This window comes from Chaetura pelagica, unplaced genomic scaffold, assembly GCF_000747805.2.
Source record: "Chaetura pelagica isolate M959 unplaced genomic scaffold, ChaPel_1.0 scaffold101, whole genome shotgun sequence".
NCBI classification, from domain to species: Eukaryota; Metazoa; Chordata; class Aves; order Apodiformes; family Apodidae; genus Chaetura; species Chaetura pelagica.
The window spans coordinates 2,076,966-2,099,201 of record NW_009952564.1 but is presented as its reverse complement, the minus strand read 5'-3'; the positions used below and the strand labels follow the sequence as shown (position 1 = coordinate 2,099,201).

At 36.4% G+C, this 22,236-nt stretch overlaps 1 protein-coding gene across 1 annotated transcript in view; it reads right to left on the bottom strand.

The window, feature by feature from the left end:
- Positions 1-4,001: 4,001 nt before the first annotated feature.
- The window catches only part of FILIP1L (filamin A interacting protein 1-like), a 66,214-nt gene continuing 47,979 nt past the window's right edge, over positions 4,002-22,236 (bottom strand). Inside the window, exon 4 of the mRNA XM_009993343.1 lies at positions 4,002-7,115. Within this exon, the coding sequence (XP_009991645.1) occupies positions 4,340-7,115 (2,776 nt within the window). The 3' untranslated portion in view covers positions 4,002-4,339. The remainder of the gene's footprint in view (positions 7,116-22,236) is intronic.

Here is a 22,236-nt window from a genome sequence, read left to right as displayed (position 1 = left end):
CGTATGAAAACCCTGTGATGTTGGGCCACTGCTTGGCAAGTGGAGAGTCATTGATTAAAACATCTTTCCTCCTGTACCCAAAATTTATTTCCCAAGAGTGCTTTGCTTAGGGGTTAGAGGAGAATCTTGTTCATTTGGCAGCTCATTTGAGGCTTTCAAAGTGCACACAGTGTGGTTGGTCAATGGGTGATGTGCTAGAGAAGGGAATGATGCAATCCTGGGGCCACTGACTACGGGTTTCTGAAAACACTTCATGCTTCTTAAATTTTTGAGGTTAGTTTTTGTTTTGTTTTTCTTTTTTTCTTTGAGCAATTTCCCACTTAGTGTTAATTTTAAAATTTCTTTACGCATCCATCTGTGCTGTACTTTAAGCCTACAATCCTTTTCGCTTCTGTTCTTGGTAACAGAATGTTTTGGTAGTCTTTACTTAAGCCTGGAGATTAGGCAGTTGTCAGTTTTTGTTTTGCTTGTCTCAATATCTGTTTCCTAGGGACAAAGTCATCCTGCAGATGGTTACTCCATTTCCATCACCTAACCCTGCAGCATCCATTCAGTCTTAATCAGAAAGCAGTGCTGTACAACTGTTTCTTATTATTTTTTCCCCAGTGTGGGGAGCACGCCTACTTAAGCCTTGCATGAGATCTTTTTTTCATATTACAGCCTCACATTTTGTCCCCAGACACCATATTACCTACTGTGCTTTGGAACAGGAAGATTAGCTATATGCTCCTGTAATATTTGTCAATTCTGTTTCTTACTTAGTTACTAGAGGGAAGTTTGTACATAACTTTAAGTACCATCTCTTACTTGATGCATGGACACTCTCAGAATACCATTATTGCTTCTTACTCTCTTCTTTTTCTTTTCCTTTTTTCCCCTCCCCTCATCCATCCTTCTTGTATGAGTAACAATTACAAAAGTTTCTTCTGAGGTACTGAATCGCATAAAAGGAAAGAGTTAAAAATGCTGAGCGATGAAATGTTAGTGCTACCCTTGTTTGTGTTCCTTTACTCACTCACTGAAATAAAACTGAAAAGATGAAGGAAAGTGGGCTGACAACTTCTGCCATTTTTTATCAGTTAATTTTCCCTTTTCTTTTCCTGGAGACTTAACTCAGCATCCAGGCTAAAGGGTAGAATTTTAGACTTTGGAGGATATGCTTGTTAAATGTTTTGGAAAAGAGAAGTGTTGGTTTTATGATTTACTGAAAACTGCCTTTACTCTCTCTTTCACAGTTTAATCCCTCTGATATATGCTACTTACTTTGTGACCATATTTCCCCTTAATATTTAGTTGAATCATTACATACCTGTCAGATTTTAGGCTTTTGGGCAAATGTTAAAAACATGTCTCAGCCTCCAAATTAACAGTCATACTTACCATTTATGTAATGCTTGCAATTCCTAGAAAAGCTGCCTTGGTTGGAATTTAATAGCATTATGCTTGATGTTTTTGTTCAGAGTGTTTAAATCAATTTGCAGACAAGTGATTTAATTTTCTCCTTGCTCTATTGTTTTATCTTTGTCTGCTAAGGAAGTAGGTTAATATTTCCACTCAGCAAAATGGGAATAATCTGAAATATGGAGATGAGGAACTTGAGGCTAATTTGTAAATAGGTGTTTTTCTTATTATTATTAAGCTACACTTCCTATTTGCTATTTTATGATAAAATTACAGCTACCTTATTTCTGTTCAAATAATTAAGTTTCAGCTCCCAAGAGATACATCTGGGTGTTTATTTTCTCTGCTGCATGCTTTGAAATAGATCTTGGGAATTTGAACAGGATGCACAGATTTTATTCTGCAAACCTTATTTTTAGTAAAAATAATTATTTGATTTTTTCATCTATTGAAATGAATGACAATAATTCCACTGTGAAGTCAGTTAAGGATCTACACATAGTTTTTTTCATCACCCCTTAATCAAGGAGTGCTTTTAGGAAACATAGCAAGTTCATTTACAGGCAATGGTGATGCTTCTTATTTAGGAGTTAATGGTCATGAGTGACTGCATCCTTTGTCTTGTTAGTTGGACAGTTATAGGTAAACTGTCACCAATATAAAGATTAAGACAGGAACAGAAGTTTAATTATTAAGCTTCTAAGTAGTGTGAATTCTCATTTCTATTATGTATTCATAAGAGCTTGGGAATTGTCCAAAGGACTAAGTGTGCTTATTGCTATGTCCTGATTTGTGCTTTTCTTTTACAACACGTTGCAATAGATGGCCAGGTGGTTAATGATCAACACATTTCTGTGTATTTTGGAACGCTGGTATGAAATGAAATGGATTTCTCTACAAGATTTTTAAGTCCACCTGAATAAAATATTAGTGCTTCTGGAGAACAACTGTTAATCCTCTAATTTTTGAAGACTCTGGTGTGTGTTAGTACTCTGGCAAGTGTGTGCTTCAGACACAGTTATTTAGCACCAGGACTGTAATGTGCCCCTGCAGAGTTCTTTGCTATGGATCAGCAGGATATGCAGTAGAAGTGCACAGAATGTGTTTTGAATTGATTGCTTTTTTGGTTTTGAATGAGCCTTGTGGTTAATAAAGTGTAACCTGAATGTAGTTAAGTAACTTGTTCATTTAATTATCACACTCTACAATTTTTATGATCCTGTCTTGCCTCAGTGCTGGCTGTTGTCTTGATCACTAACTTTCTCTGAAGTTGATGGGAGCCAAAGTTTGCTTTGTAAGACTGTGGGCTTGTTCTGACCCAGATGTTAGATCTCACTTTTGCAGTCACTGGAGATGAACTGAGATGGAAGAAATGAGAAGGACCTCTTACGAAGCCCACTAACTTCAGGACATGTTTTATAAGCATGACATTAAGCTAGGTTTGTGCAACTCAGCATTTTGTCTTTTTAAAACTGCCACTGCTCAACTGTAGTACATTTCTTATACCCATGTCTATCACATATGCTTTTTCTTCCCATTGTTAATTCTACTGAAAAAAAGTGTGTATGAGTGGGGGGGGCTTCATTTTTCAGCATAAACTGTTGCTTCTAAAATCAGTTATTACCTAAAGTTGTAATAAATTAGATTCCTGTCATCAAAAGAACTTAACAAGATAGAAGTTCCCTTGTTATGTGAAAGTATGTGCCAAAGTCCTTTGCTGAATCAGTTGCTAAGTTATACTGCAGATTTTTTTTTTCTCTACATAATGTAAACAGAAAAAAGATACAGGTTTAATGAATAGAGACTTTGTGCTCACTTGCACACTTCCTTCTTGATAAGGAGGATGAATTTTTTAAATAATTTTCTTGCCCCAAGAGCATGAGAGACATGGACATTTAACTTTTTAGAATCAGAGCAGCTGTTCCAATTTGCATCTGCAGTTTCTAGAGACATTTGAAAGTGCATTTCAGGTCATTTGGGTTGATTTACATTCTGCTTGAAGTTGGTCGACTACTAGCAGTATTTTCTGGGAGGTTAGGAATGATTGTTTTTCTTCACTGAACCTGTATGATGTATATTGTATGTTGAACTGGTGGCTAGGAGATTAGATGAAATTTTAATATTATGTGTGGCTCCATTCTTCTGAGTTATCCTTTCAGAATGTAGGTGTTGCTGGTAGTTGCTTTACAGTGTACCTAAACAATAGCAGTTTTTCTGTTGTACTGGAAAAAAATGCGATATAAGCTTCTGAATGAAGCTTGCTTACAAGAAGAGTTTACAGGGAAGTTTGAAAAGAGTTTTAACCCAACAGTGAGAAAAAAAAAGTGGAGGAAAAGTGGTGATTGTGAGCTGAAACATACCATGAATGCATCATAAATTTGTAATGAGAAACATAATATTTTGAGTGTTTGTCTGTGATGTACTGATAATTATCTGAAATGAGAGGGCTAGGGGGAGTTGGGAAATAGCAGGGAAGATAATGAATCAAGTCTTATCTGAAGTTAGCAGGCAAAATATTATGGCTTAATTAAAATTCTACTGTACATGCAAAAAAATACAAAACACACATACCAAACAAAAATATTCTGCAAGCAATGATAAAAATAATCAATTATTTACTGTGTTTGTAATGTTAAAATATTTTACCAAGGCAAGTTGCAGTCAAAAGTAATGTGAGTTATTTTGAAAATGGAAATACATAAAGATGCATTTATACAAGTGCAAGACTAAATATTTTACATAACTGTATTTCAATGAGAAGGTATACAGTAAGTGCACACTTGATAACACTAAGCAGGCAAAACTTAACGTTAGTTCCATATACGGTCGTATAGTTCATGCACAGATCTCTCCCAGAGTAAAGGGGCTGTTCCAAATAATTCTTGCTGGGATGAAAAACAGGATGGGTTGCTGGTAAGGGTGGCAGCATGGATGGGGGTCAGTTATAGACATTACTTACTGTAATTTGTGATTGCCGTGGGAGAGGAGTGGCTGTTGGTGTAATGGTAATACTGCTGGTGATTTTATTGGTGGGCTTACTGGGCAGGCCATTAGCTAGTGCTGCTGTTCTGTTGTCTTGCACTGGATTACAAGGACTGGTGGGCTTGGAACTGGTGAAAGATTGGACATAAGGACTTCCTAAATGGATGTGGATTTTGTTATCCTCAGTAGTTATTACACTTGATCCTGTGCTGTTAGATCTCTGAAACTGCCATGATGACTGCCTGTCTGGGGATACTCTAAAAACAGTGTGCTTGGCTCCCATTTCCAAAGACTCTGAGGAGAGTATTTGTTCCTGAGAACTTGAGCCTGGTAAAGCCAAAGGGGACATTGTTCTTTCAGGAGTTAGAGAACCACATGATTCAGGAGTTTGAGATCTTGCAAAAGTAGCCATAGTAATTGGAGAAATTACTTGCTCTGGGCTCATGTAACCTTCTGCTGCTTTTGATTTTACAGGTGTTAAGGAGGCATTTTGAATAATGGTTATTCTTTGCTTTGGAGTGCCACAGTTTGGTATAACTGCTGTGCTTGTGTAGGAGTGAGGACTTTCAGTGGTAGGACTAGTTATTTCAAGTGTTGCTGTGTTCTGTCCATGGTCTGGAGTTACTTTGATGTGAAGAGGTTGGCCAGGGGTATGGCTTAGCACGAGGTCGCCAGTCTGTGCACAGTTTCCATTTTGCTTTGTATGAATCTTTCCATTTTGAGGGTGGCTGTCTTTGGACTTCATCCAAGGGATCCATAATTTTTTGTTGACGGCATTTGTAATGGATGAGTTGCTTTTGAAAGACATTCTCTGTTCTTCCTCATTATTGTCTTTGTCCTCATTATCGCTGTCTTCATACAGCTGCCCATTTATGACTGTTCGTTCTAAAGGCATGAGGGTTTTGTAATCAGGTGGTTCATTGTCTCCCAGATCTGTCTGGACTTCTTTAGAAAAAACTTGCAAATCAGAAATTCTCCTTCCATTGAGACCAGGCCTGAAGTTCTTGCTGAAGTGTCTGTACCTCTCTAATTCTTTTGTGAGACTTTCCATTTCTTTTGCTAACTCCCTGTTCTTGTTTTCTTGCTGGAGGAGTTTCTTCTGTAAGACTGTATGATCACCTCGAAGATGAGAGATTAGATCTTCTTTTGCCATGTATTCATGAATTTTCTCTTTCAGTGCATCTACTTCTCTGGAAAGATGACTTGATTTAGCTTCCTCTTCTTTGAGCTTCTTAAAAAGACGCTGTTCTTGATTGGACTCTGCCTTTTCTGTTAACTTATACCTAGCCAATTCCATTTTCACAGCCTCCAGCTCCTCTGATAGGAGCTTAGATCTGTCCCGTTCATTGACATACCTTCGTTCTAGAGATTCGAATTCATCTTCAGTTTTCATAAGATCATCTTCTATAGCCTTCATTTCTTTCAGCTTTTGCTTAAGCCTCTCCACTTCTTGAGAAAGCTCTTTGATTTTGTTGTTCTCGTGTTGCAAGGAGGTGCTGGATTTAGTATTCTCCTTGAGTTTATTTTTAAGATACTCTTTTTCAACAGCTTCCAGTGACTGAAGTCTTTTTCTTAGAACATTCACTTTGGAAACAAGATCATCTCCTTTCTCCTCTTCTGCTTTGAGTTTGTTTTTCAGTTCATCTCTTTCTTTTGTAACGCTGGACATCTTTTCCTCTGCATCAGATTTTGATTTGAGTGCCTTTTTACTTTCCTCAATTAACTTTTCTGTAACAGACATCACTTTATTTTGTTCCAACTGAAGCTGAGAAGTTGCAGCTTGCAGCTTTTCTTCTGTTTGCTTTATTTTTTCACCCATTGTTTTTCTTTCGTCCACAAGCATCACTGTTAAACTCTTCAGCTTTGTTAAATCTTCTTTAAGTGTAAACTCAGTTTTTTCTAACTTACTTTCAATTGCTTCAAGCTCACCAATTCTAGCTTTTAAGCCATCTAGCTCATGGGACAACTGCTGTGTTATCATTTTTTCTCTTTCTAGGTTGCATTTCAGGGAGTAGCAGTCCTGTTTGCTCTTGTTGAAAGCATCTTCTAGTTTCTCCAGCTCCATAATTCTTTTGTTGAGTTTGTCAACTTCCCCTTTAAGGTTCCTGCTCTGTGATGCTTCTTTTTCTAATTTTCTGTGAAGTTCTCTGCACTGGTCTTCCATTTTTATGAGCTCTTCATCTTTTCCTTCCATCTCCAGCAGTCGTTTCCGTAGTTCTTCCACTTCAGTCATAAGTGTGGCGTTCCCACACTCTCCCTTGTTTATCTTATCCCTTAGGTCTTGCAGTTCTTCCTCCGCTTTTCTTAAAGATTTATTGGTCTCTTCCAGCTCATCAATTTGTCGGCTGAGAGCAGTTAATTTTATTCGGAGCTGACGATTCTGACTGTCTTCGTTGGTTAGTTTGGCCATCATTGCTTCTTGGTTTTGGGAAATCTTACTGCTTTGGGCTTGAAGTTCAGCCTCCAGCCTGCTGGCTTTCTGTTCTTCTTCCTGAACTTTGGCTTCAGCAAAAGCCAGCTTCTCGTGTGCTTGTTCTGCAGAAGTGGTTAATTCTTGAATTTTTTTACTTTGTTGATTCAACTCGTCAGTAAGTCTTTGCTGTTCATCCACCACCATTAAAGCAAAGGATTTCAGTTTTGTCAATTCTTCTTTCAGTTTAGCTATTTTCTTGTTGTTTTCCTTCTCTATTTTTGCCTGATATGCTGTTTCCTGTTCAAGAAGCTTTTTCAATCTGGGGGGGGAAAAAATACAATATTTTATAGCCGTTTTAATGGACATTTAAAAACATACCTGAAATATCATGGCATCTCTGCCGGATGTGCATGAACTTGTAACTACAAGCAGACCTCTCCTAGTTGTGTCATGGGGCCCACAGGTCTTATTTTCTACTCAGAATATCTTTTGTAATAGACACTTCAATGTGATAATTTAGACTTCAGTAATTATGCATCTTTGATTGCATTTTCAGCTTTTGGCAAGTATTACTGTGACTGAACTTTCTGTTAATCTACACCAACCAGCACTGATCTTGGCTGTTTGCTGACGTTAGTTATGTGGTGCGGGTGTTTTTAAGAAATGTGTTTATCAAAGCAGTTGAGAAATTAAATCAGTGCAGGCATCAAGGGAAGGTATAATTTACAGCAGCATAAACCTCCTAATAGCTTTAAGTTACTTATAAACTATCCTGATGTTTTATGATGTTTCATGGTTAAACCTTATGGGTATTATAGTATGTGAAAGAACTGTAGCAGCATCAGGGAGTCAGTCAGGCTGCCTATTGTCAATTTCTAAGCAGAGCAAAATCAAACATTGTAGGTAAGTCAGTCCTCAGTGAAAATGCAAGCCTTGTGATCTTGTATCATACATACATTTAAAAAAAACAAACAGCAGATAAGCAAGTGTTTGAATTGTGCCCTTTGAACTTCAGAAAGGCTAAAGTTCTTGCTGTCTGTTAGGTGTGGATTCAGTCTCACCTCCATAACTTGTAGATACATACCCAGGTGCAACCCTGCTTTTACATGATTCTTGAAAGTTTTCACAATGTTTTTCCAAAATTAGTTTTACATGTTTAATTTAGTACTCAGTATTAAGCAAGGTGCAATATACTTAACTGGGGACAAGGTTGTACTTTTGTTTGTGTAAGATCCTAAGAAACCTCCAAATACCTAAAAAAAATTGCTTCTTTTGTAGACTCCTTTGTCAGTGAGATGGCTGTGGAGTTGTTCAGTATGCTATGATTAGGTTTGGCCAGCACATTTGCCTTCTTTCAATTAGATTTTTGAAAGATTGTTGTAATAGGAAGTAGCAATAAACAGAGTTGATGTGGAAGACTTAAGAAAGCCCCAAATTCTTTACAACAGTCAATTAACATAAAGGGAAAAACAGACATGAAAAAGTTAAGTGAAGAGGGACAGAACTGTGAAGTGAGCTTGAACGAATGCTGCTGGTTGACAGAATAGAAAAAATGGGGAAAGGACTGCACCATCTTCAAAGACAGCTTTTTACTGTGTTGTTGGTACGTAAACTTTTGTCCACTTCTCAGTGCTACTTCCAATTTGAGGGTTTTTTTTTTAGTGTAAAACTCTCTTCCCTCCCCACCCTTGACTCTAAATGCTTTAGTAGTGAAGTTCAATTGATGATTTACCGTTGCTATAGATACAAAACCATAACAGAAGCATAACTAACAATTTCATTTGGAATGAACTCAGTTTTTGTGTGTGCATGAAGTAAAGACATCTTTTATTCATACTGTTAAAATAGATTTATTAGCATTTATTTTAGCTTGCTTCACAGTAGTTTATTTTGGTAAGGCAAATTTAACTAGGGTATTAATAACTAAACTAAACAGTGTTTTACCCAGCACTTTCATATTAACTAGTTGATAATCTCTCTGTCCAAATGAAACTGTAATGCTTTGCTGACTGATGCCCCTTAAACTGCTTTAGAAAGAAAACTCTTAGACCGAATAGTAACCAACAATTGTAATTTTCATAGGGATGCTGTATTGTTTTTTATTATATAAATAAGACAACTGTGCATAAATAATAAAATCTGTTTATGAATGAATGAATAAACCCAGCAGTCCTTCCTGTGAGCATCAGTCTGTATAATTTGTATTTTTTCCTGTAATCTTATCTGCAAATATTTCTAAACCCCAAGATCTGTTTCTTTTTTGAAAAAACATTTGTATAAAATCTCTCCATTCAAGTTAAGTTGCAGAGAATAGTGCAGAAGCTGTAAGTTAAAGGATTTTAATGTGCTTCTAAAAAGGAATGAGGGATGTATTAAGCATGTGGGTTTGTTGTTGTTTTTTTCTTTTGTATTGTGTAGTTAAATAAGTTTTTACATGTGTTTTTGATAGCTGCATGTTTATTCATATATTCCTATGCAGAAATATTTCTGTATTACTATACAGAAAATGCCCTCAACAGTGCTGAATAGATAGTAATTTCTTGGATAGAGTTGATACTGATATTGTACAAAGTCAACTGGGAGTCTGTTAATATTTGCAGAAGAATTTTTCCTTGGCTGTTGAATTCCTGTTTCATGGTTCAGTAGGTCACAACAAATCTGTCTGTGCACATGCACTTAAGAATGGAAGAGGACCATAAAATGTTTGGGGTTTTGGCGGGTTTTTTTGGTTGTTTTGTTCGGTTCTTTTTTAAAATTAATAATTTGGTTTTGGTCAGCTTTTTTGGGGAGCCTGACTTCTGCAGGTCAGGGCTGGATTATGTATATAATTTGAATTAGGCAAATCACAGGTTTAATTGAAGAAGTGCTGTAACTGATAATAACAGCACTTTGATATTTTGCGTACTTTCTGTGACAGAATCCAAATGCTATTGTGTTCATCCAAAATACAATCTTCATAGAATCATAGAATGGTTGGAGTTGGAAGGAGACTTTAAGATCACTGAGTTCCAACTCCTGCATAAGCAGGGACACCTCCCACTAGATGAGGCTGCTCAGAGGCCCATCCAACCTGTCCTTGAAAGCTTCCAGGGTTGAGGCTTCCACAACTTTTCTGGGCAGTCTGTTCCAGTGTCTCACCATCCTCATCACTACTAAAGCATTTCCTTCTGATCTCTACCCTAAATCTCTCTATGTTTAAAACAATTGCCCCTTGTCATATCACTACCTGCCCTTATAACAAGTCCCTCCCCAGCTTTCCTGCAAGCCCCCTTCAGGAACGAGAAGGCTGCTATGAGGTCCTCCTGGTGCCTTCTCCAGGCTGAACTGCCCCAACTTGATCTTCCTGAAGAAGAGTATCCAAAGTATTTGAGAGAGCAGTTTTATAAAAAATATGCAAAGTTCAAAAAAAGTTGGCTTAAAAAAATTATCAAAAAACCTCTAGGCATACCCCTGTCCAATAAAGTATTTTTATTATTTTTATTTCCAACTGAATTTCATGATATTGTAATTTCATATCAGGGAAAGGTAGGTATATCATCTAAGCAAAGTTTTCACAGGTACTTCCAAGCAATTGACTTCAAAGGACTAAAGGAACCCTTTCTGAGTCCAGACCAGCAAAAATGGGCATTAGAAATTGTTTTTATGACATGAATGTTAGGTAGTTAAACGAAATCAAAGCAGTGTCATTACTTTTTTCTTTAGAGCTTCTGCTATAAATGACTGCTTTGTGTCTTACTATAGTTCTTGCTTGGAATACTAGTTGCCTGCTTTTTTATTTCCTTAAAGAAATTGTGTTTGTCAGCTCTCCTCTGCTCATTGTAATCACCTTCCTCAGTATACATTCTATAGAATAATAAGAATTTAAATTACTACTTTTTCCTTTAAGCAATCTCATTATAACTTTAGAAAAAGTTGCATTCTTTAAGGCTTGTAAAGCTGTACTTGTATAATTCCTTTCACCAAAGTATTGAGAAGATTTTAATACACACCTTATCAAGATCTTAATTGTTACCAGCTCATTGTGCAGAAAGGACTGAGATTTTTAATGTCTGCGACTTTTACTGTTTGTAAGCCTTAAAGAGATATATTTGTATCTAGCTCATGTGCTCTTCACTCTTCCCCATTAAAAGATGGGGCTTACTATGGGGCTTACTACTCCTTACATGAAGGAGACTCTTCTAAAGTTTTTGGACATGTGCTTAAGTTTCCCCTTGTACAAAGCAAATAAAATCAGTAAGCTGAAAGCTTTTAAATGTAGATGAAGTAATTCCTCTTGGTCTGAGCATTCTTCCCAGTTAGCAATAAGCCATGGTCTGGCTTTCAATATGAGAAGAAACAAGCTTCATCATTTCCGCTAAGTCTTACAAGTTGTTGTAATTTTTTACACCAATGCAGTTAAATTTTCATTTTTGGAAGAAAGCCAGCCTGTCTGTGCCTTCCACGGTTTAAAGCAGCAAAATCTGGGTTTGTTAAAATGGGTTTCTGGTCTTGGAGTGGTTATGCATTTTCTTTTCTTCTTGGCCTACAATTCTGCTTATTGATGTGTAGTTTTTATGAATTCATATGTTATAGCTACTTTTATGACTCTATTTATTAACTTTATTGATGCTTCTTTTTTGCCCCTGTCATAAAGTCAAAGCCTTTGAAATTACAGCAGCAGCAACATACCATAGCTGTTGTGTAATCTGTTGGCTTTATCTGAATCAGTCAGCACTTCCCAGCAGAATGTGAACACTTACTTTAAAATTTGTTTTCCAGTATATTGTTTACATATGTATATTTTAAGTAATTAGCTTATGCTCTGATGCAAACTTCCACAAAGGAAGGGTGTCTCACCTGCAAGAGACTGTGTGTAAGGCTAAATTCCTCATGAAGAAATTTATTTTGTAAAATGAGGACTTCCAGTGAGGGGTGTATGAATTCTGCTTATTACTCCACAAACTACCAGAGAGTAATCATTGTTTTATCTGATGCTTAAAATGCTGACGTGCTTTTAGGAGTCTTAATAAAAGTTATATATGCTGAATGGTGATGCCAGTTCTGGGTTAACTTGACAACATTTCACCAGATAGATATAGCTGTGATGCTGAGTAATCATATCCAGATAATATTTTAAAAAATAATTAATCTGGAACCTTGTGACCATGTTTTCACAACTCCTAAGCTGCTGAAAATTCTTTCTGGTGATATATGGATCCTGGTACTCATAAATGTTTTGAAATCCTGTGTAAATTTAGTGACAGTAAATGTAATGAGAAATTTTTAACAAATTTATGTTGGTTATTTTAAGATTTAAGACTGGATTAACATTCACTTCTAGTTGGAGTTATTTTAATTCAGCACTAAAATTCATTTTGTTTTAAAATGTAACCTCAGTTTAAGAAAATCTTCTGTCGTTAGTCATATTCTTCATATTCTTTCCAGATCTAAATGTTCTTGGAGTCACCTATCAAAATACCAGTCTTGTGTAAAAAGTTGTAATGCTTTCTGTGGCAGTAACTGGTAGAATGTGCAAGGTGATAGTTATTCATTCTGTGTGGTTACTTCTAATCTTGTAATGGTAGCCTTCTGCAATGTCTGAGATTATGATAGGAAGATGCAGGATTTTTAGGTGGGAGTGAAGAAGTTGCTACCCTGTTAATTTGTCTGGGTCTCAGAGGTCAGCTACTAGAAAATGTGACACAATGAATTGTGAGTTAGGCTCTGATGTGTCACTGTTTTTTGAGATGCACTCTCCTTTCTTCTTCCCTCTTTTTAGATTTAACAGTTATTTCAGTTGTTCTTTGAAGTCAGTATCCATTACTGTTGGTATTTCAGTGGCATCTAATTGTGCACTAGCGTGCCTGTAAATCCTTTTCTGTTCTGAATCTAACTGAATCAATAGCTTAACTGACTCATGGGAATAGGACTTGGGTTTTGTTCGTTTGTAGTTTGGGCTTTTTTTCATATTGCCAGAGTGCACATTTATTCCCCCTCTCTCTGTCTCTCTCACTCTCTCTCCATGCTGCCTGTAAAGTCGGAAATAAAGCAAGTGATTTCAGATGCAACGCCAGAATTTGGAACTCTTCAAATTTACGTCAGCCAGGAAATTATAGTTTTGCAGATGGAAAGCTTTCAGAAGGAAAAGGAAAGATGAACCACAAGAGATGTGGAATAGGGGTCAGAGCAACAAAACTGAGGCAGAACTTCTCAGTTACCAATCCAGGTCATGCTTTTGTCTTTTCTTCATAATTTAACAAGTAAGATTTTGTGTCTGAACTTCAGATTTCTTAAAACAGAAAAGCAGTGTTGACTTTCTGTAACAGATAATTTTGAGAATTAATATTAATCCAGATATGTTCTGGAAGTACAGGAACCGTGCAAAACAAACCAAGACAACTACTGCTTTTTATGTGTTTTTTTATTTTTAAATGATAATGTCATTGAAGTGATTGTATTTGATATTTGATGTTGCATGATAACAGTCTAAATTGATGGGGGAGATTCTGTCTTTATGAACCTGATTTTTGTTTTAAAGCATTCTTAGCATTACTGCTAGAACATTATTGCTTCACTACAGTTGTTGAGCTGTTTTTAAAATGACCAGTGCTATAAACCACTCAGTAGTACAGAGATAAACAGGACAGAGTTTTTCCATGGGTTTTTTTTTCCCCTCCATGTGCAGGTGAATGTGTTTTCATTGTTGGTTCTGAGTATTGCTTACCATTGCAGCCTACTGCTAGGATTTGCAAGTGAAAAGTTGTAGCAGGAATTAATTGAGCTCCTGAAAACTGTATTTTAGAATCCTGCTCGTCTTCTCCCCATTTGCTGTGGGAAGATTAGGCACAGAAAAGGGAGTACAGCTTGCACAAGTTCTGGTAATTTCTGGTCAGGGTGCTACTAGCACCCATTACCCCAGCCATGTGTGTTTGGTTAGTATGAGGCAAATACTACTTAGTTACCACTGCCATGCTGCGTTAACTATTGATTGAAGTGTAATAGTTGGAGGGCTGAGTTTTCATCTCGGCTATTTAATCTGCATCTTTCAAGTGTCTAAGGAGTTTGCAGAAGTTCTGATTCCCTGAATGAGTCAGTTGCTTCAGCACAGTTAAGGTTTGTAACCCTTAAGTAATCTTTTTACACTTTTCAGTTTAATGATAATACTTCTTTTAGATTAAGAGAACAATCTGAGTTTTCTTTAGACAATTCCAATGGATAAATCCTGTCTATATTTTGATTGTGTTGTTTTTTTTTTAATTCTGTATATAACATCACAATGTTTATGTTCAAGGTGATCCTCTGTTTTATGGGTGCTTTTTCTGAGGGGCAGTTGGGAAAATAGTTGCTTTTCCAGTATCTAATTGAGCTGGGGCAGGGCTAATGCTGCTGTCTTGACCAGAACTAGGCATAATTGCGCAAGGTTTCAGTTCATACAAACTTTTAAAAACTTCAATTAGTTAATATTTTTGGTATGACAGAAAATGGCACTCAGCCAACAATAACACATCATGTTACTCAGAGGAGACTGGTTAGTCCTAAATGTCATTTTCCCATAACATTTACAGAAACTGAATGTTCTCTAAAACACTTTTAATACACGTTTATATAGAAATTAATGTCTGGGGCCATATTTTCATCTATGGGCAGAATGGGCATTGTGCCTATCTCCAGTGCTAACCATGGCCTTGTTTTGTATATTATCAGTCATTAGCAGTGGTAAAATTTAGAACTTTCTATGCTGCCACATACACTTTCTTTTTTGAACGAAAGGCATCCTTCTTTTTGTTGCTAGTCCTGAACAAGCTGCTCAAGTCCTACAGTGGCCACTTGCTTTTAGACAGGTAGAAGTTGGATGCTGACTTTAGTATGTTCTCAAGATGCTTAAAGCACACGACAAAAATTTATGTGCTGAAATTGTGATTAGAACCCCATAGATTAAACATTTTAAGTTAAATAAAGGTACTTAAGTACCAAATGGGACTGTCTGGGAAGACTTGAGTTTGCCATTATTTGGAGGAATGGGGCTAGTTAAAAACCATTAGACAAATATTCCTCAGGTATTATATTATGTAGGTGGTGTCGCTCATGTGCAGAAGGATGAAATTCCATGACTTCTTGAGGGTCCTGTTCATACGCATAAATCTTTATTATATACATACATCCTAAGACAAAAGTAAGCCCTTTTTCTGGTGTGCTTACTTCCTGAAGTAGCTCTGTGTATGTATATAATAAAATGTTAATTGTTTGAAAACTGAGTTTAGGTGGCACCCCATTACTTTTGTTGGCAGAAAACATAAACCTTAATTGTTTCTGCAAATTCAGCTTGAGATATGTAAATTTTCCTTGATGCAAGACTGTCTGAAGAAGTGTAGTTGAGAATTTGCAAGTAATAGACTTAAGTCAGCTTTGCTGATACAGTTGCAACTCGTCCTAGTAACCACGACTCAAAAGTATTAAGACCAGTAATTACACCAGTGTCAGAGATTTCACTTTGAAGATAAATATGCATCTTCTTCCCCTAGACCTAATAATTAATGTGAGGGTGTCCACATTTCTGTCTGTCCTAATCCTGCTGAATATTTTCCTTTATCTGAATGTGTTGAGACTTCTAAGTGTGGGAAGTTTGCAATTTGCATTTTCTCTTTGGCCAATCATCTAAAGGTGCTAAGTCAATCCACGTTAAAAGCATGTTAATCCTTAGCATATGTGCACTTGTTCAGGTTTACATGGTTCCTCCAAACTAATACTCTTCAAAGAGGACTAACACACTGTTTTAGACTACAGTATAGGAAGCTACAGTGAAGAGCTGAAGATGATAGCCTGAGAATTTTTTGAGTGCTTATAGTTCTAACCAAGGTTTACTTCATAGATTTAATTCACGTATTTGAGAAAAAAAATTAAGAAGAAATAATAATTTAAGTAGCCTCTTCGTCTGTGATGAATTTTAAACTAAAGAACATATTTTACTCTCAGATTTGTTGATAGTGATGTGTTGAAGTAAGTTTTTCCATTCTTTTGCAGCCTTGGTAGCCCGCTATATTAAAGACCAAATGCCCTGCTTAAGTGTAAAAGAAAACTATGTTCTTTAGTCATATCTCCACTCAAAGTGCCAATAAAAGTTTGTATCTAAAATTGCTTTATTTATTTATTTTTTTAATTCGTATTTGCCTGTGTGTTCACCAGCTGAAGTAACTGTTGATTGCTTAGGAAGCAATTTCTTAGGAGAAAACCCTAAATTGTTAGGATGAAAAAGTGGCTGTAACTAGTTCTGGGTATTCCTTGACCAGTCATTTCTTAAACTCTTAAAATTAGCTTGAACAGTCTTCCTGAAGCCAAGAGAGGGACTTGCTCATTCCATCTTTAGTTGTTTTCCAGTTTTCTTGCTTTACCTTTCAAATACTATAATAGAAAATAGGCTTTTTAGGAAAGACAAAGGTCATGTGCATGTATGTTTCCCTTGCCCCTTCATATGAAGACTTTAGACTCCAGGTGTTCCCTATTAATTAAACAACTGTTAATTCAGTTGAACATTCTTTGCCTTGTTGTACCCCAAATTGATTTATAACTCAGTATTGTTAAGGGACTGAAGAACATTTGGCTACATGCCCTATTTCATCTCTTGCCTCCTGGCTGATGGTCTGTGATGTTTAGGTTATATTCTCCTATTTTCAGATGTCACTCTGAAAATGAAGGATCTGTATCATGCTTTCATGTACAGTGTGTTTCTGATGTATTACATTTTAGCTTTTATCATTAATTTATAATGTCTCTTCAAGTGCTGAAAACACAAAATGATCTCTAGACAGAACTTGTTAGTTGTTTGGTTAACTGCATAGATAGATGAGAGGGTTGTTTACAGGTTGTAAAGTCTTACCTTGTCAAATTCCGATTTCCCCCACCCAGTTAATCTGGATTGAAAAAGGAGAATTTTGCCATCTACAAAGATGGGAGCTAGAGCTTTTACTAGACGATGGGAACAAAGCACTTCCCAAAGTGGCTGCTCCTTTGTATACCATGTTAAATTTTCTTCCCTTCTCCTTTATAGGGGTTAGCAAAATATGTAAGCTTGAAGATTCTTGTCAGCTTTTTATCTGCTACTTTCCTGAAAGGGAATCAGTGTATGCACCTCCTAGTGCAAGCCTAAATATTCTCCACTGGCTGGTATTGTCCCTACACCACCGTCATTGGCAGTCTATTTTATGTCTTTAATTGACCTATATTGAAGCTACACTCACTAACTTCGCTTCAGAGACTTTTTATCACCCAGCTCTGCTTTCTATACGCAAGCAAATGCACATAGCCATTTATATATTAGATATATTCTTAGAAGCACATATTTTAGGAGAAGTTTCAAGTTTGTAGTGTCCTTTTCCTTGGAGCCAATTCAGCATTTAATTTAAGAATTACATGGGCTGCTAGCGAAAAGACTTTTCTCTTTACATGAAAGAACATATGGTAGTGAAAATGTTTCAGCTTTGAGCATTAACAAAGTTGTTTTTTTGTTTTGTTTTGTTTTTTTTAATCCACCTTTCTACATCCCCGTTAGTATATTCAGCACTAGACTTCAGATACTTAGGTCAGGGGTTGGTTTCCATAAACGTTGAGCTGTTGTACCTCCCATGACCAAAAGTGGAAAAAATAGGCTCATATAATTCACCTTCCTCTTTTCTAGGTAGGGATTTGAAACAGCATGGTTCTACTGAGGCTGAGAACATGCTTGACTGGGGGGAGTATTTTGAAATTGAAACCAAAAACAACTGTGGCATTTGCTAGGTGGCTTTTGAGAAACCTCTCTTAGCTAAGTAGAATAGAATCACACTTGGGAATGTGGTGGGTGACATTCATTTCAGGTAATACAAGCTTAATGGTGACAAAATTTCCTAATTTTTTTTCATAATTTGACTTAAAGACTAAAAGTTATGCAGAGTTTACCAGAATATTTATGAAATCCATAAAATGTTGATGGAATTCAGCCAGTTTATACTTTTTATAAGATGGTTTTGTCTGTGTGTTAAAATCCAATATATAATAAAATTGTGAGGTTTATGAGTAGATTACTTCACATTTTTAAGCAGCCAGTCTTGTGTGTTTTTTCTCATAGTAATAGCAACATACTGCTTCATTTAGGTTTTTAAAATTCTTCCTCTTATGCTCTCATTGCAGTAGTTGCTATGCAAACACTAGATAAGCTTTGTATCTCCCATAAAAAAGGACAAAGTTTTAAATCCACTCTCTGTAATGAAATTGAAAAGAATTGCTTTTAATATTAGGTTTAAGGCAGATCTTTAATAACTCTAACCTATTGTTTCTTTTAAATTAAATTGTTGTGTTCCTTCCTAGACTTCCAGAAGCCTACAAAGGACACTGTTATCTGGTTGATGCTTGTTCCACATCTCTGAAGTTTTTCTTGCCAGAAGTATTTAGGTTTTTTCCATCCACACTTTCAGTCATGTTCATAGGAGCTTTCAGTACCCTCCTAGAAGTATATCTGTAAAGGTTTGTTGAAGCTTGAGCACAAGCAGTCAGGTAGTTGTAGGCTCTGGTTGCTCAGCTTCTAAGGATGTGCAGTGTGAAACAAAATGGCTCAAGTTCTGCTTATTTACTTAAGCAGCTGCTCTCTGGTGGTTGTCCATAGGTCCCCTGCCCAGCTTGGGGCTGAATTCAAGCAGTTGTGTTACATCATGACATGCATGATAAGCTGTACCAAAATGGGTGACTTATCCTTTTATCAACTTGACTGATCAAGGTTATAGGACTTTGAGTGATGTTGAACTGTTGTCTAGCAAGGTTGGTTCAAATTTCAGCTCCAAACTTTCAATTTTGTTATTAAGGGAGTGTTATACAATGCTGCTGGGTGCTCACTCAGCATTATTTATTGCATGAACCTCTTCACTGTCATTTCAATTCTGGTGTTCTGATGAGGATGAAGTGCTTTAGGAGGTGTTGCTTTTGAACTGTTTTTTATATGGAGGTTACATGCTGTCACAGAAAAACAGTCAAATAAATTTTCCTTGAATTTGTAAGCACTTGAGGAGTGTGAGCTGTGAATGCCTGTGTGCTCCATTTGGTCCTTCAGCATGAGGGCTGTTACTGACCTTCCAGAAACAACATGGTGACCTGGATGTGCAATCAAAGTAATTTCTGTCTTGCTGACAGAAAATACAGCAAATCTCAAAATCAGCATAACATACTGAGAGGTGTTAAGACTCAAAATGTCCATTACTTCACTTAAATTCCAAGACTGGGCACTATATTTAGAATTTTTCAGCAATGCCTTTTACCCTCTTGGATCTGAGTAAAACAGTTTAGTGAATGGTTGAACTAACCACGTTTTGAACCGTTTCAAAAAAGTTCTACATAAACCTCAAGGATTCCCTGGCAGAATCCATTCAATATGAAAAAAACAAACCTAAGCAATTAGAAATAATTTTTATTGGTAAGGTATAGTTTCTAAGCTCAAATCAACTTGATGACAGGGTATTAGAGTGAACTATTAATGAGTCAGAACTAAGATTTTATAGGATTATTAAAAAAAATATGTCTTCCTACATTGTAAACTTCTTAGCATTCTCTGACTTAATTATTTGAATTGCTTCTGTGACTTAGACATTTTAATTGCTTTTTTAATGAACAGTATTTAGGTGATGCCACACCCAGGATTTAAGAGAAGCTGTTTGTAGGAGAGGTCCAGAGGAGCAGTGGCTGCTCACTTGCCCGTGCCAAACTACCTGTTAAAGAATTTTTGCTGAAGAAAAATGCTACCCCATTTAAGAACTGCCATGAAGGGGAAACTTGCTGGGAGTAAAACCAGGCTGTTTTTTTTACCCCGTGACAATGGCAAATGTGATAATTGATCACAGTATCAAGTAAATTGCACAGAGTTACTTAGCAAAAATGAAGGAATAACTTGATTTTACTAGTGATGATGGAGAGAATAAAATAAGTGTAAGATATATCTCTCAGTCTTCTGGGTTAAATCTCTGAAAATTCTTCTCTCAGCAGTTATGCAACATTTGCCAGTGGAAGGAGGGGAAGTGACGGGAAAGGAAAAAAAGGTCAATGCAGTTTGATAGGAAGTTGACTTTCATTTCTGGAGGATAAACTTGTTCTTAAAATGCTTTCTCTTTGCATTGGATATTAGAAAAAAAGCTCTTATAAAAATAAATTTAAATGAAGACTGAATTATGTTGATAATTATTTTCTGTTACTGCTAAGTGATGCTAGCTAACATTTTAATGGCTTAAAATTATATAGTCTCAATGAATATTAAGAAATCTGATAAAACAAAGAAGTGTAATGCTGGGCTTGGGGCAGGAAACAACAGTAACACATTTTAAGCATTATACCTTAGCCTTGTTGTCTTGGACTTCTAACAGTGTAGATGAGAGTGAAATTGGTCCTGCAAGTATTAAGTGAAGAACGTTTTTCCTTTTGAGCAAAAGAAGACAGACTGTGGGAAATAGAGTTCTGGCTTTTGATAGATGCTATGATTCATATGAGGCAAGCAGCATTCACAGTACAGATGGGACTTTGGATGTTGCTAAAGCAGTAATTAATGATAAATGTTACCCTCTGTTGGATTTGAAAGAGCTGAAATAGTCTTTTACCTATGGGCAGGCTTTTTTTCTTTTTTCTATTTATTGCCTTGATCAAATCTATATGTTTATTCCATGAGTAGAATTTCTATGAATGTTTTTTCTTCATCATATTGTAGTTCTTTAACTCCAGAAATCCTTTCTGCTCAGACACAGTTTTTTTGAGGTCTGTTACTTAACTTGGGTTCATAATGTAGCTAAATTTTACAAGTTATAACTTGACAGCGTATTTGTTATTAAATCCACAGATATGACAGAACAGCAAACTGAAGACATTGTAAGGGGCTTAGGATACTGATCTGGAGTATTGGTTTTCTACTCTACACTTAACATTTGTTCTGGTTACCTCCTGCCCTATTTTACAGCCAGGCAGACTCAAGGCATCTACAGGGGTGTAAACTTTGCTCGTTAAAAGAAAGATTATCTTGGAAACATGGATGTGACCTTTATCTAAATACCAAGTTTAATAATACACAAATAGATGAATTACCTTAGAAACGAAATGTGTCTCTATATGTTTATGTTTTTAGAAGCATGTGGAAAATAACTACTTAATGTTTTCTTGTTGTTTAGAGCAAAAACAGTTGTAAGACTGTTCGCACATGACATTTTCACTCAGTCTCTAAATGCATATATGCTTGATACCACAGCAATTTATATGATATTATAATCTTGCTTTTTCTGAAAAATATGCTTGAACAAGGATTTTGCAGGATTTAAAACATCAGATGATGGAGGGAAAAAACCTCCTTTCTGCTGTCCTACAATTTAATGCTGATTTAATTTCATATTAAAGAAAATGAAAACATAAAATGTTGTACTTTTAAGAAGAGATTGAGTTTAAAGGTCTTAAGGAGTCTTAACTTTTCTAGCATTTTGAATTACACAGATTTCAGATGGCAATGCTTAGTAGCCTGAATATCTAAGTAGGACAGTACAATTTACTTAATTGTTGTTTTTCCTATAAACAAGGATATGACAGGTTTAGGTTCTTAAACAAGGATTTGACAGGTTTAGGTTCTTAAGCAAGGGAGAGGCAGTGTAGGTTTTTTTTATACTATGCAGATGTGAATTATAAACACGCTAAGGTCTAATCTTTCAAGGTGCTTAGTGCCTCCTCAGAAGTGCTTTCCATTCTGATTTTTGGAGTTAATAGCTGTGCAGCCTGCAGAATAAGCCAGTGGGTTTTCTGGTTTTGAAAGCTTTGTCATTTGTTGGATGATGGGGATTTGTTGTTTGGGGTTTTTTTTCATCAAAATCTGACAGTTCTGCTCTCTTGTGATTTTGACACTTGCACACAAGACACAGAAGAGGGAAGCAGCGTGTAGTAGTTGAAAAGTTTGTTAGTAATTAAAGCAGTTACAATTGTTTCTTTCAGACATAGCATAATCTTACTGCAAAGTAATGTTCGTGGCAATTCATACATCCCTCCGTAAACTACAGAAGTTGTTCAAAAGCATAGTAAACGCTCAGAGACATATGCACATACATGTCTACTAATATGTAGCATATGCGTATAAAAGCAGCATAAAGAGAGGCAGTAGCACTACCTAATACAATACAGTTGGACTCCTTCCACAGCTTTCAGTGCAGTTATGATTTTATCCGACCCTTTGGAAAGTGTATGTAATTCCTAACTACCTCCCTCTTTAACGTTAAATTAGTTCCTCATCTGTTTGCTCTGTAGGTACTGTTCAGAATACAGTTCCTAGCACTTGAAACAGTCATCCTAATTCTGAGTAACCAGATCTCCTGGTGCTCTTCTGGGGTATTTCATTTGTTCCTCAGTCCTCACCCCGGTTTTTGGAAGCGACTTCATTAGAACTGAAGCAGCACCTCTCCAGGAGAAAGCAAGACGCTGCCAGT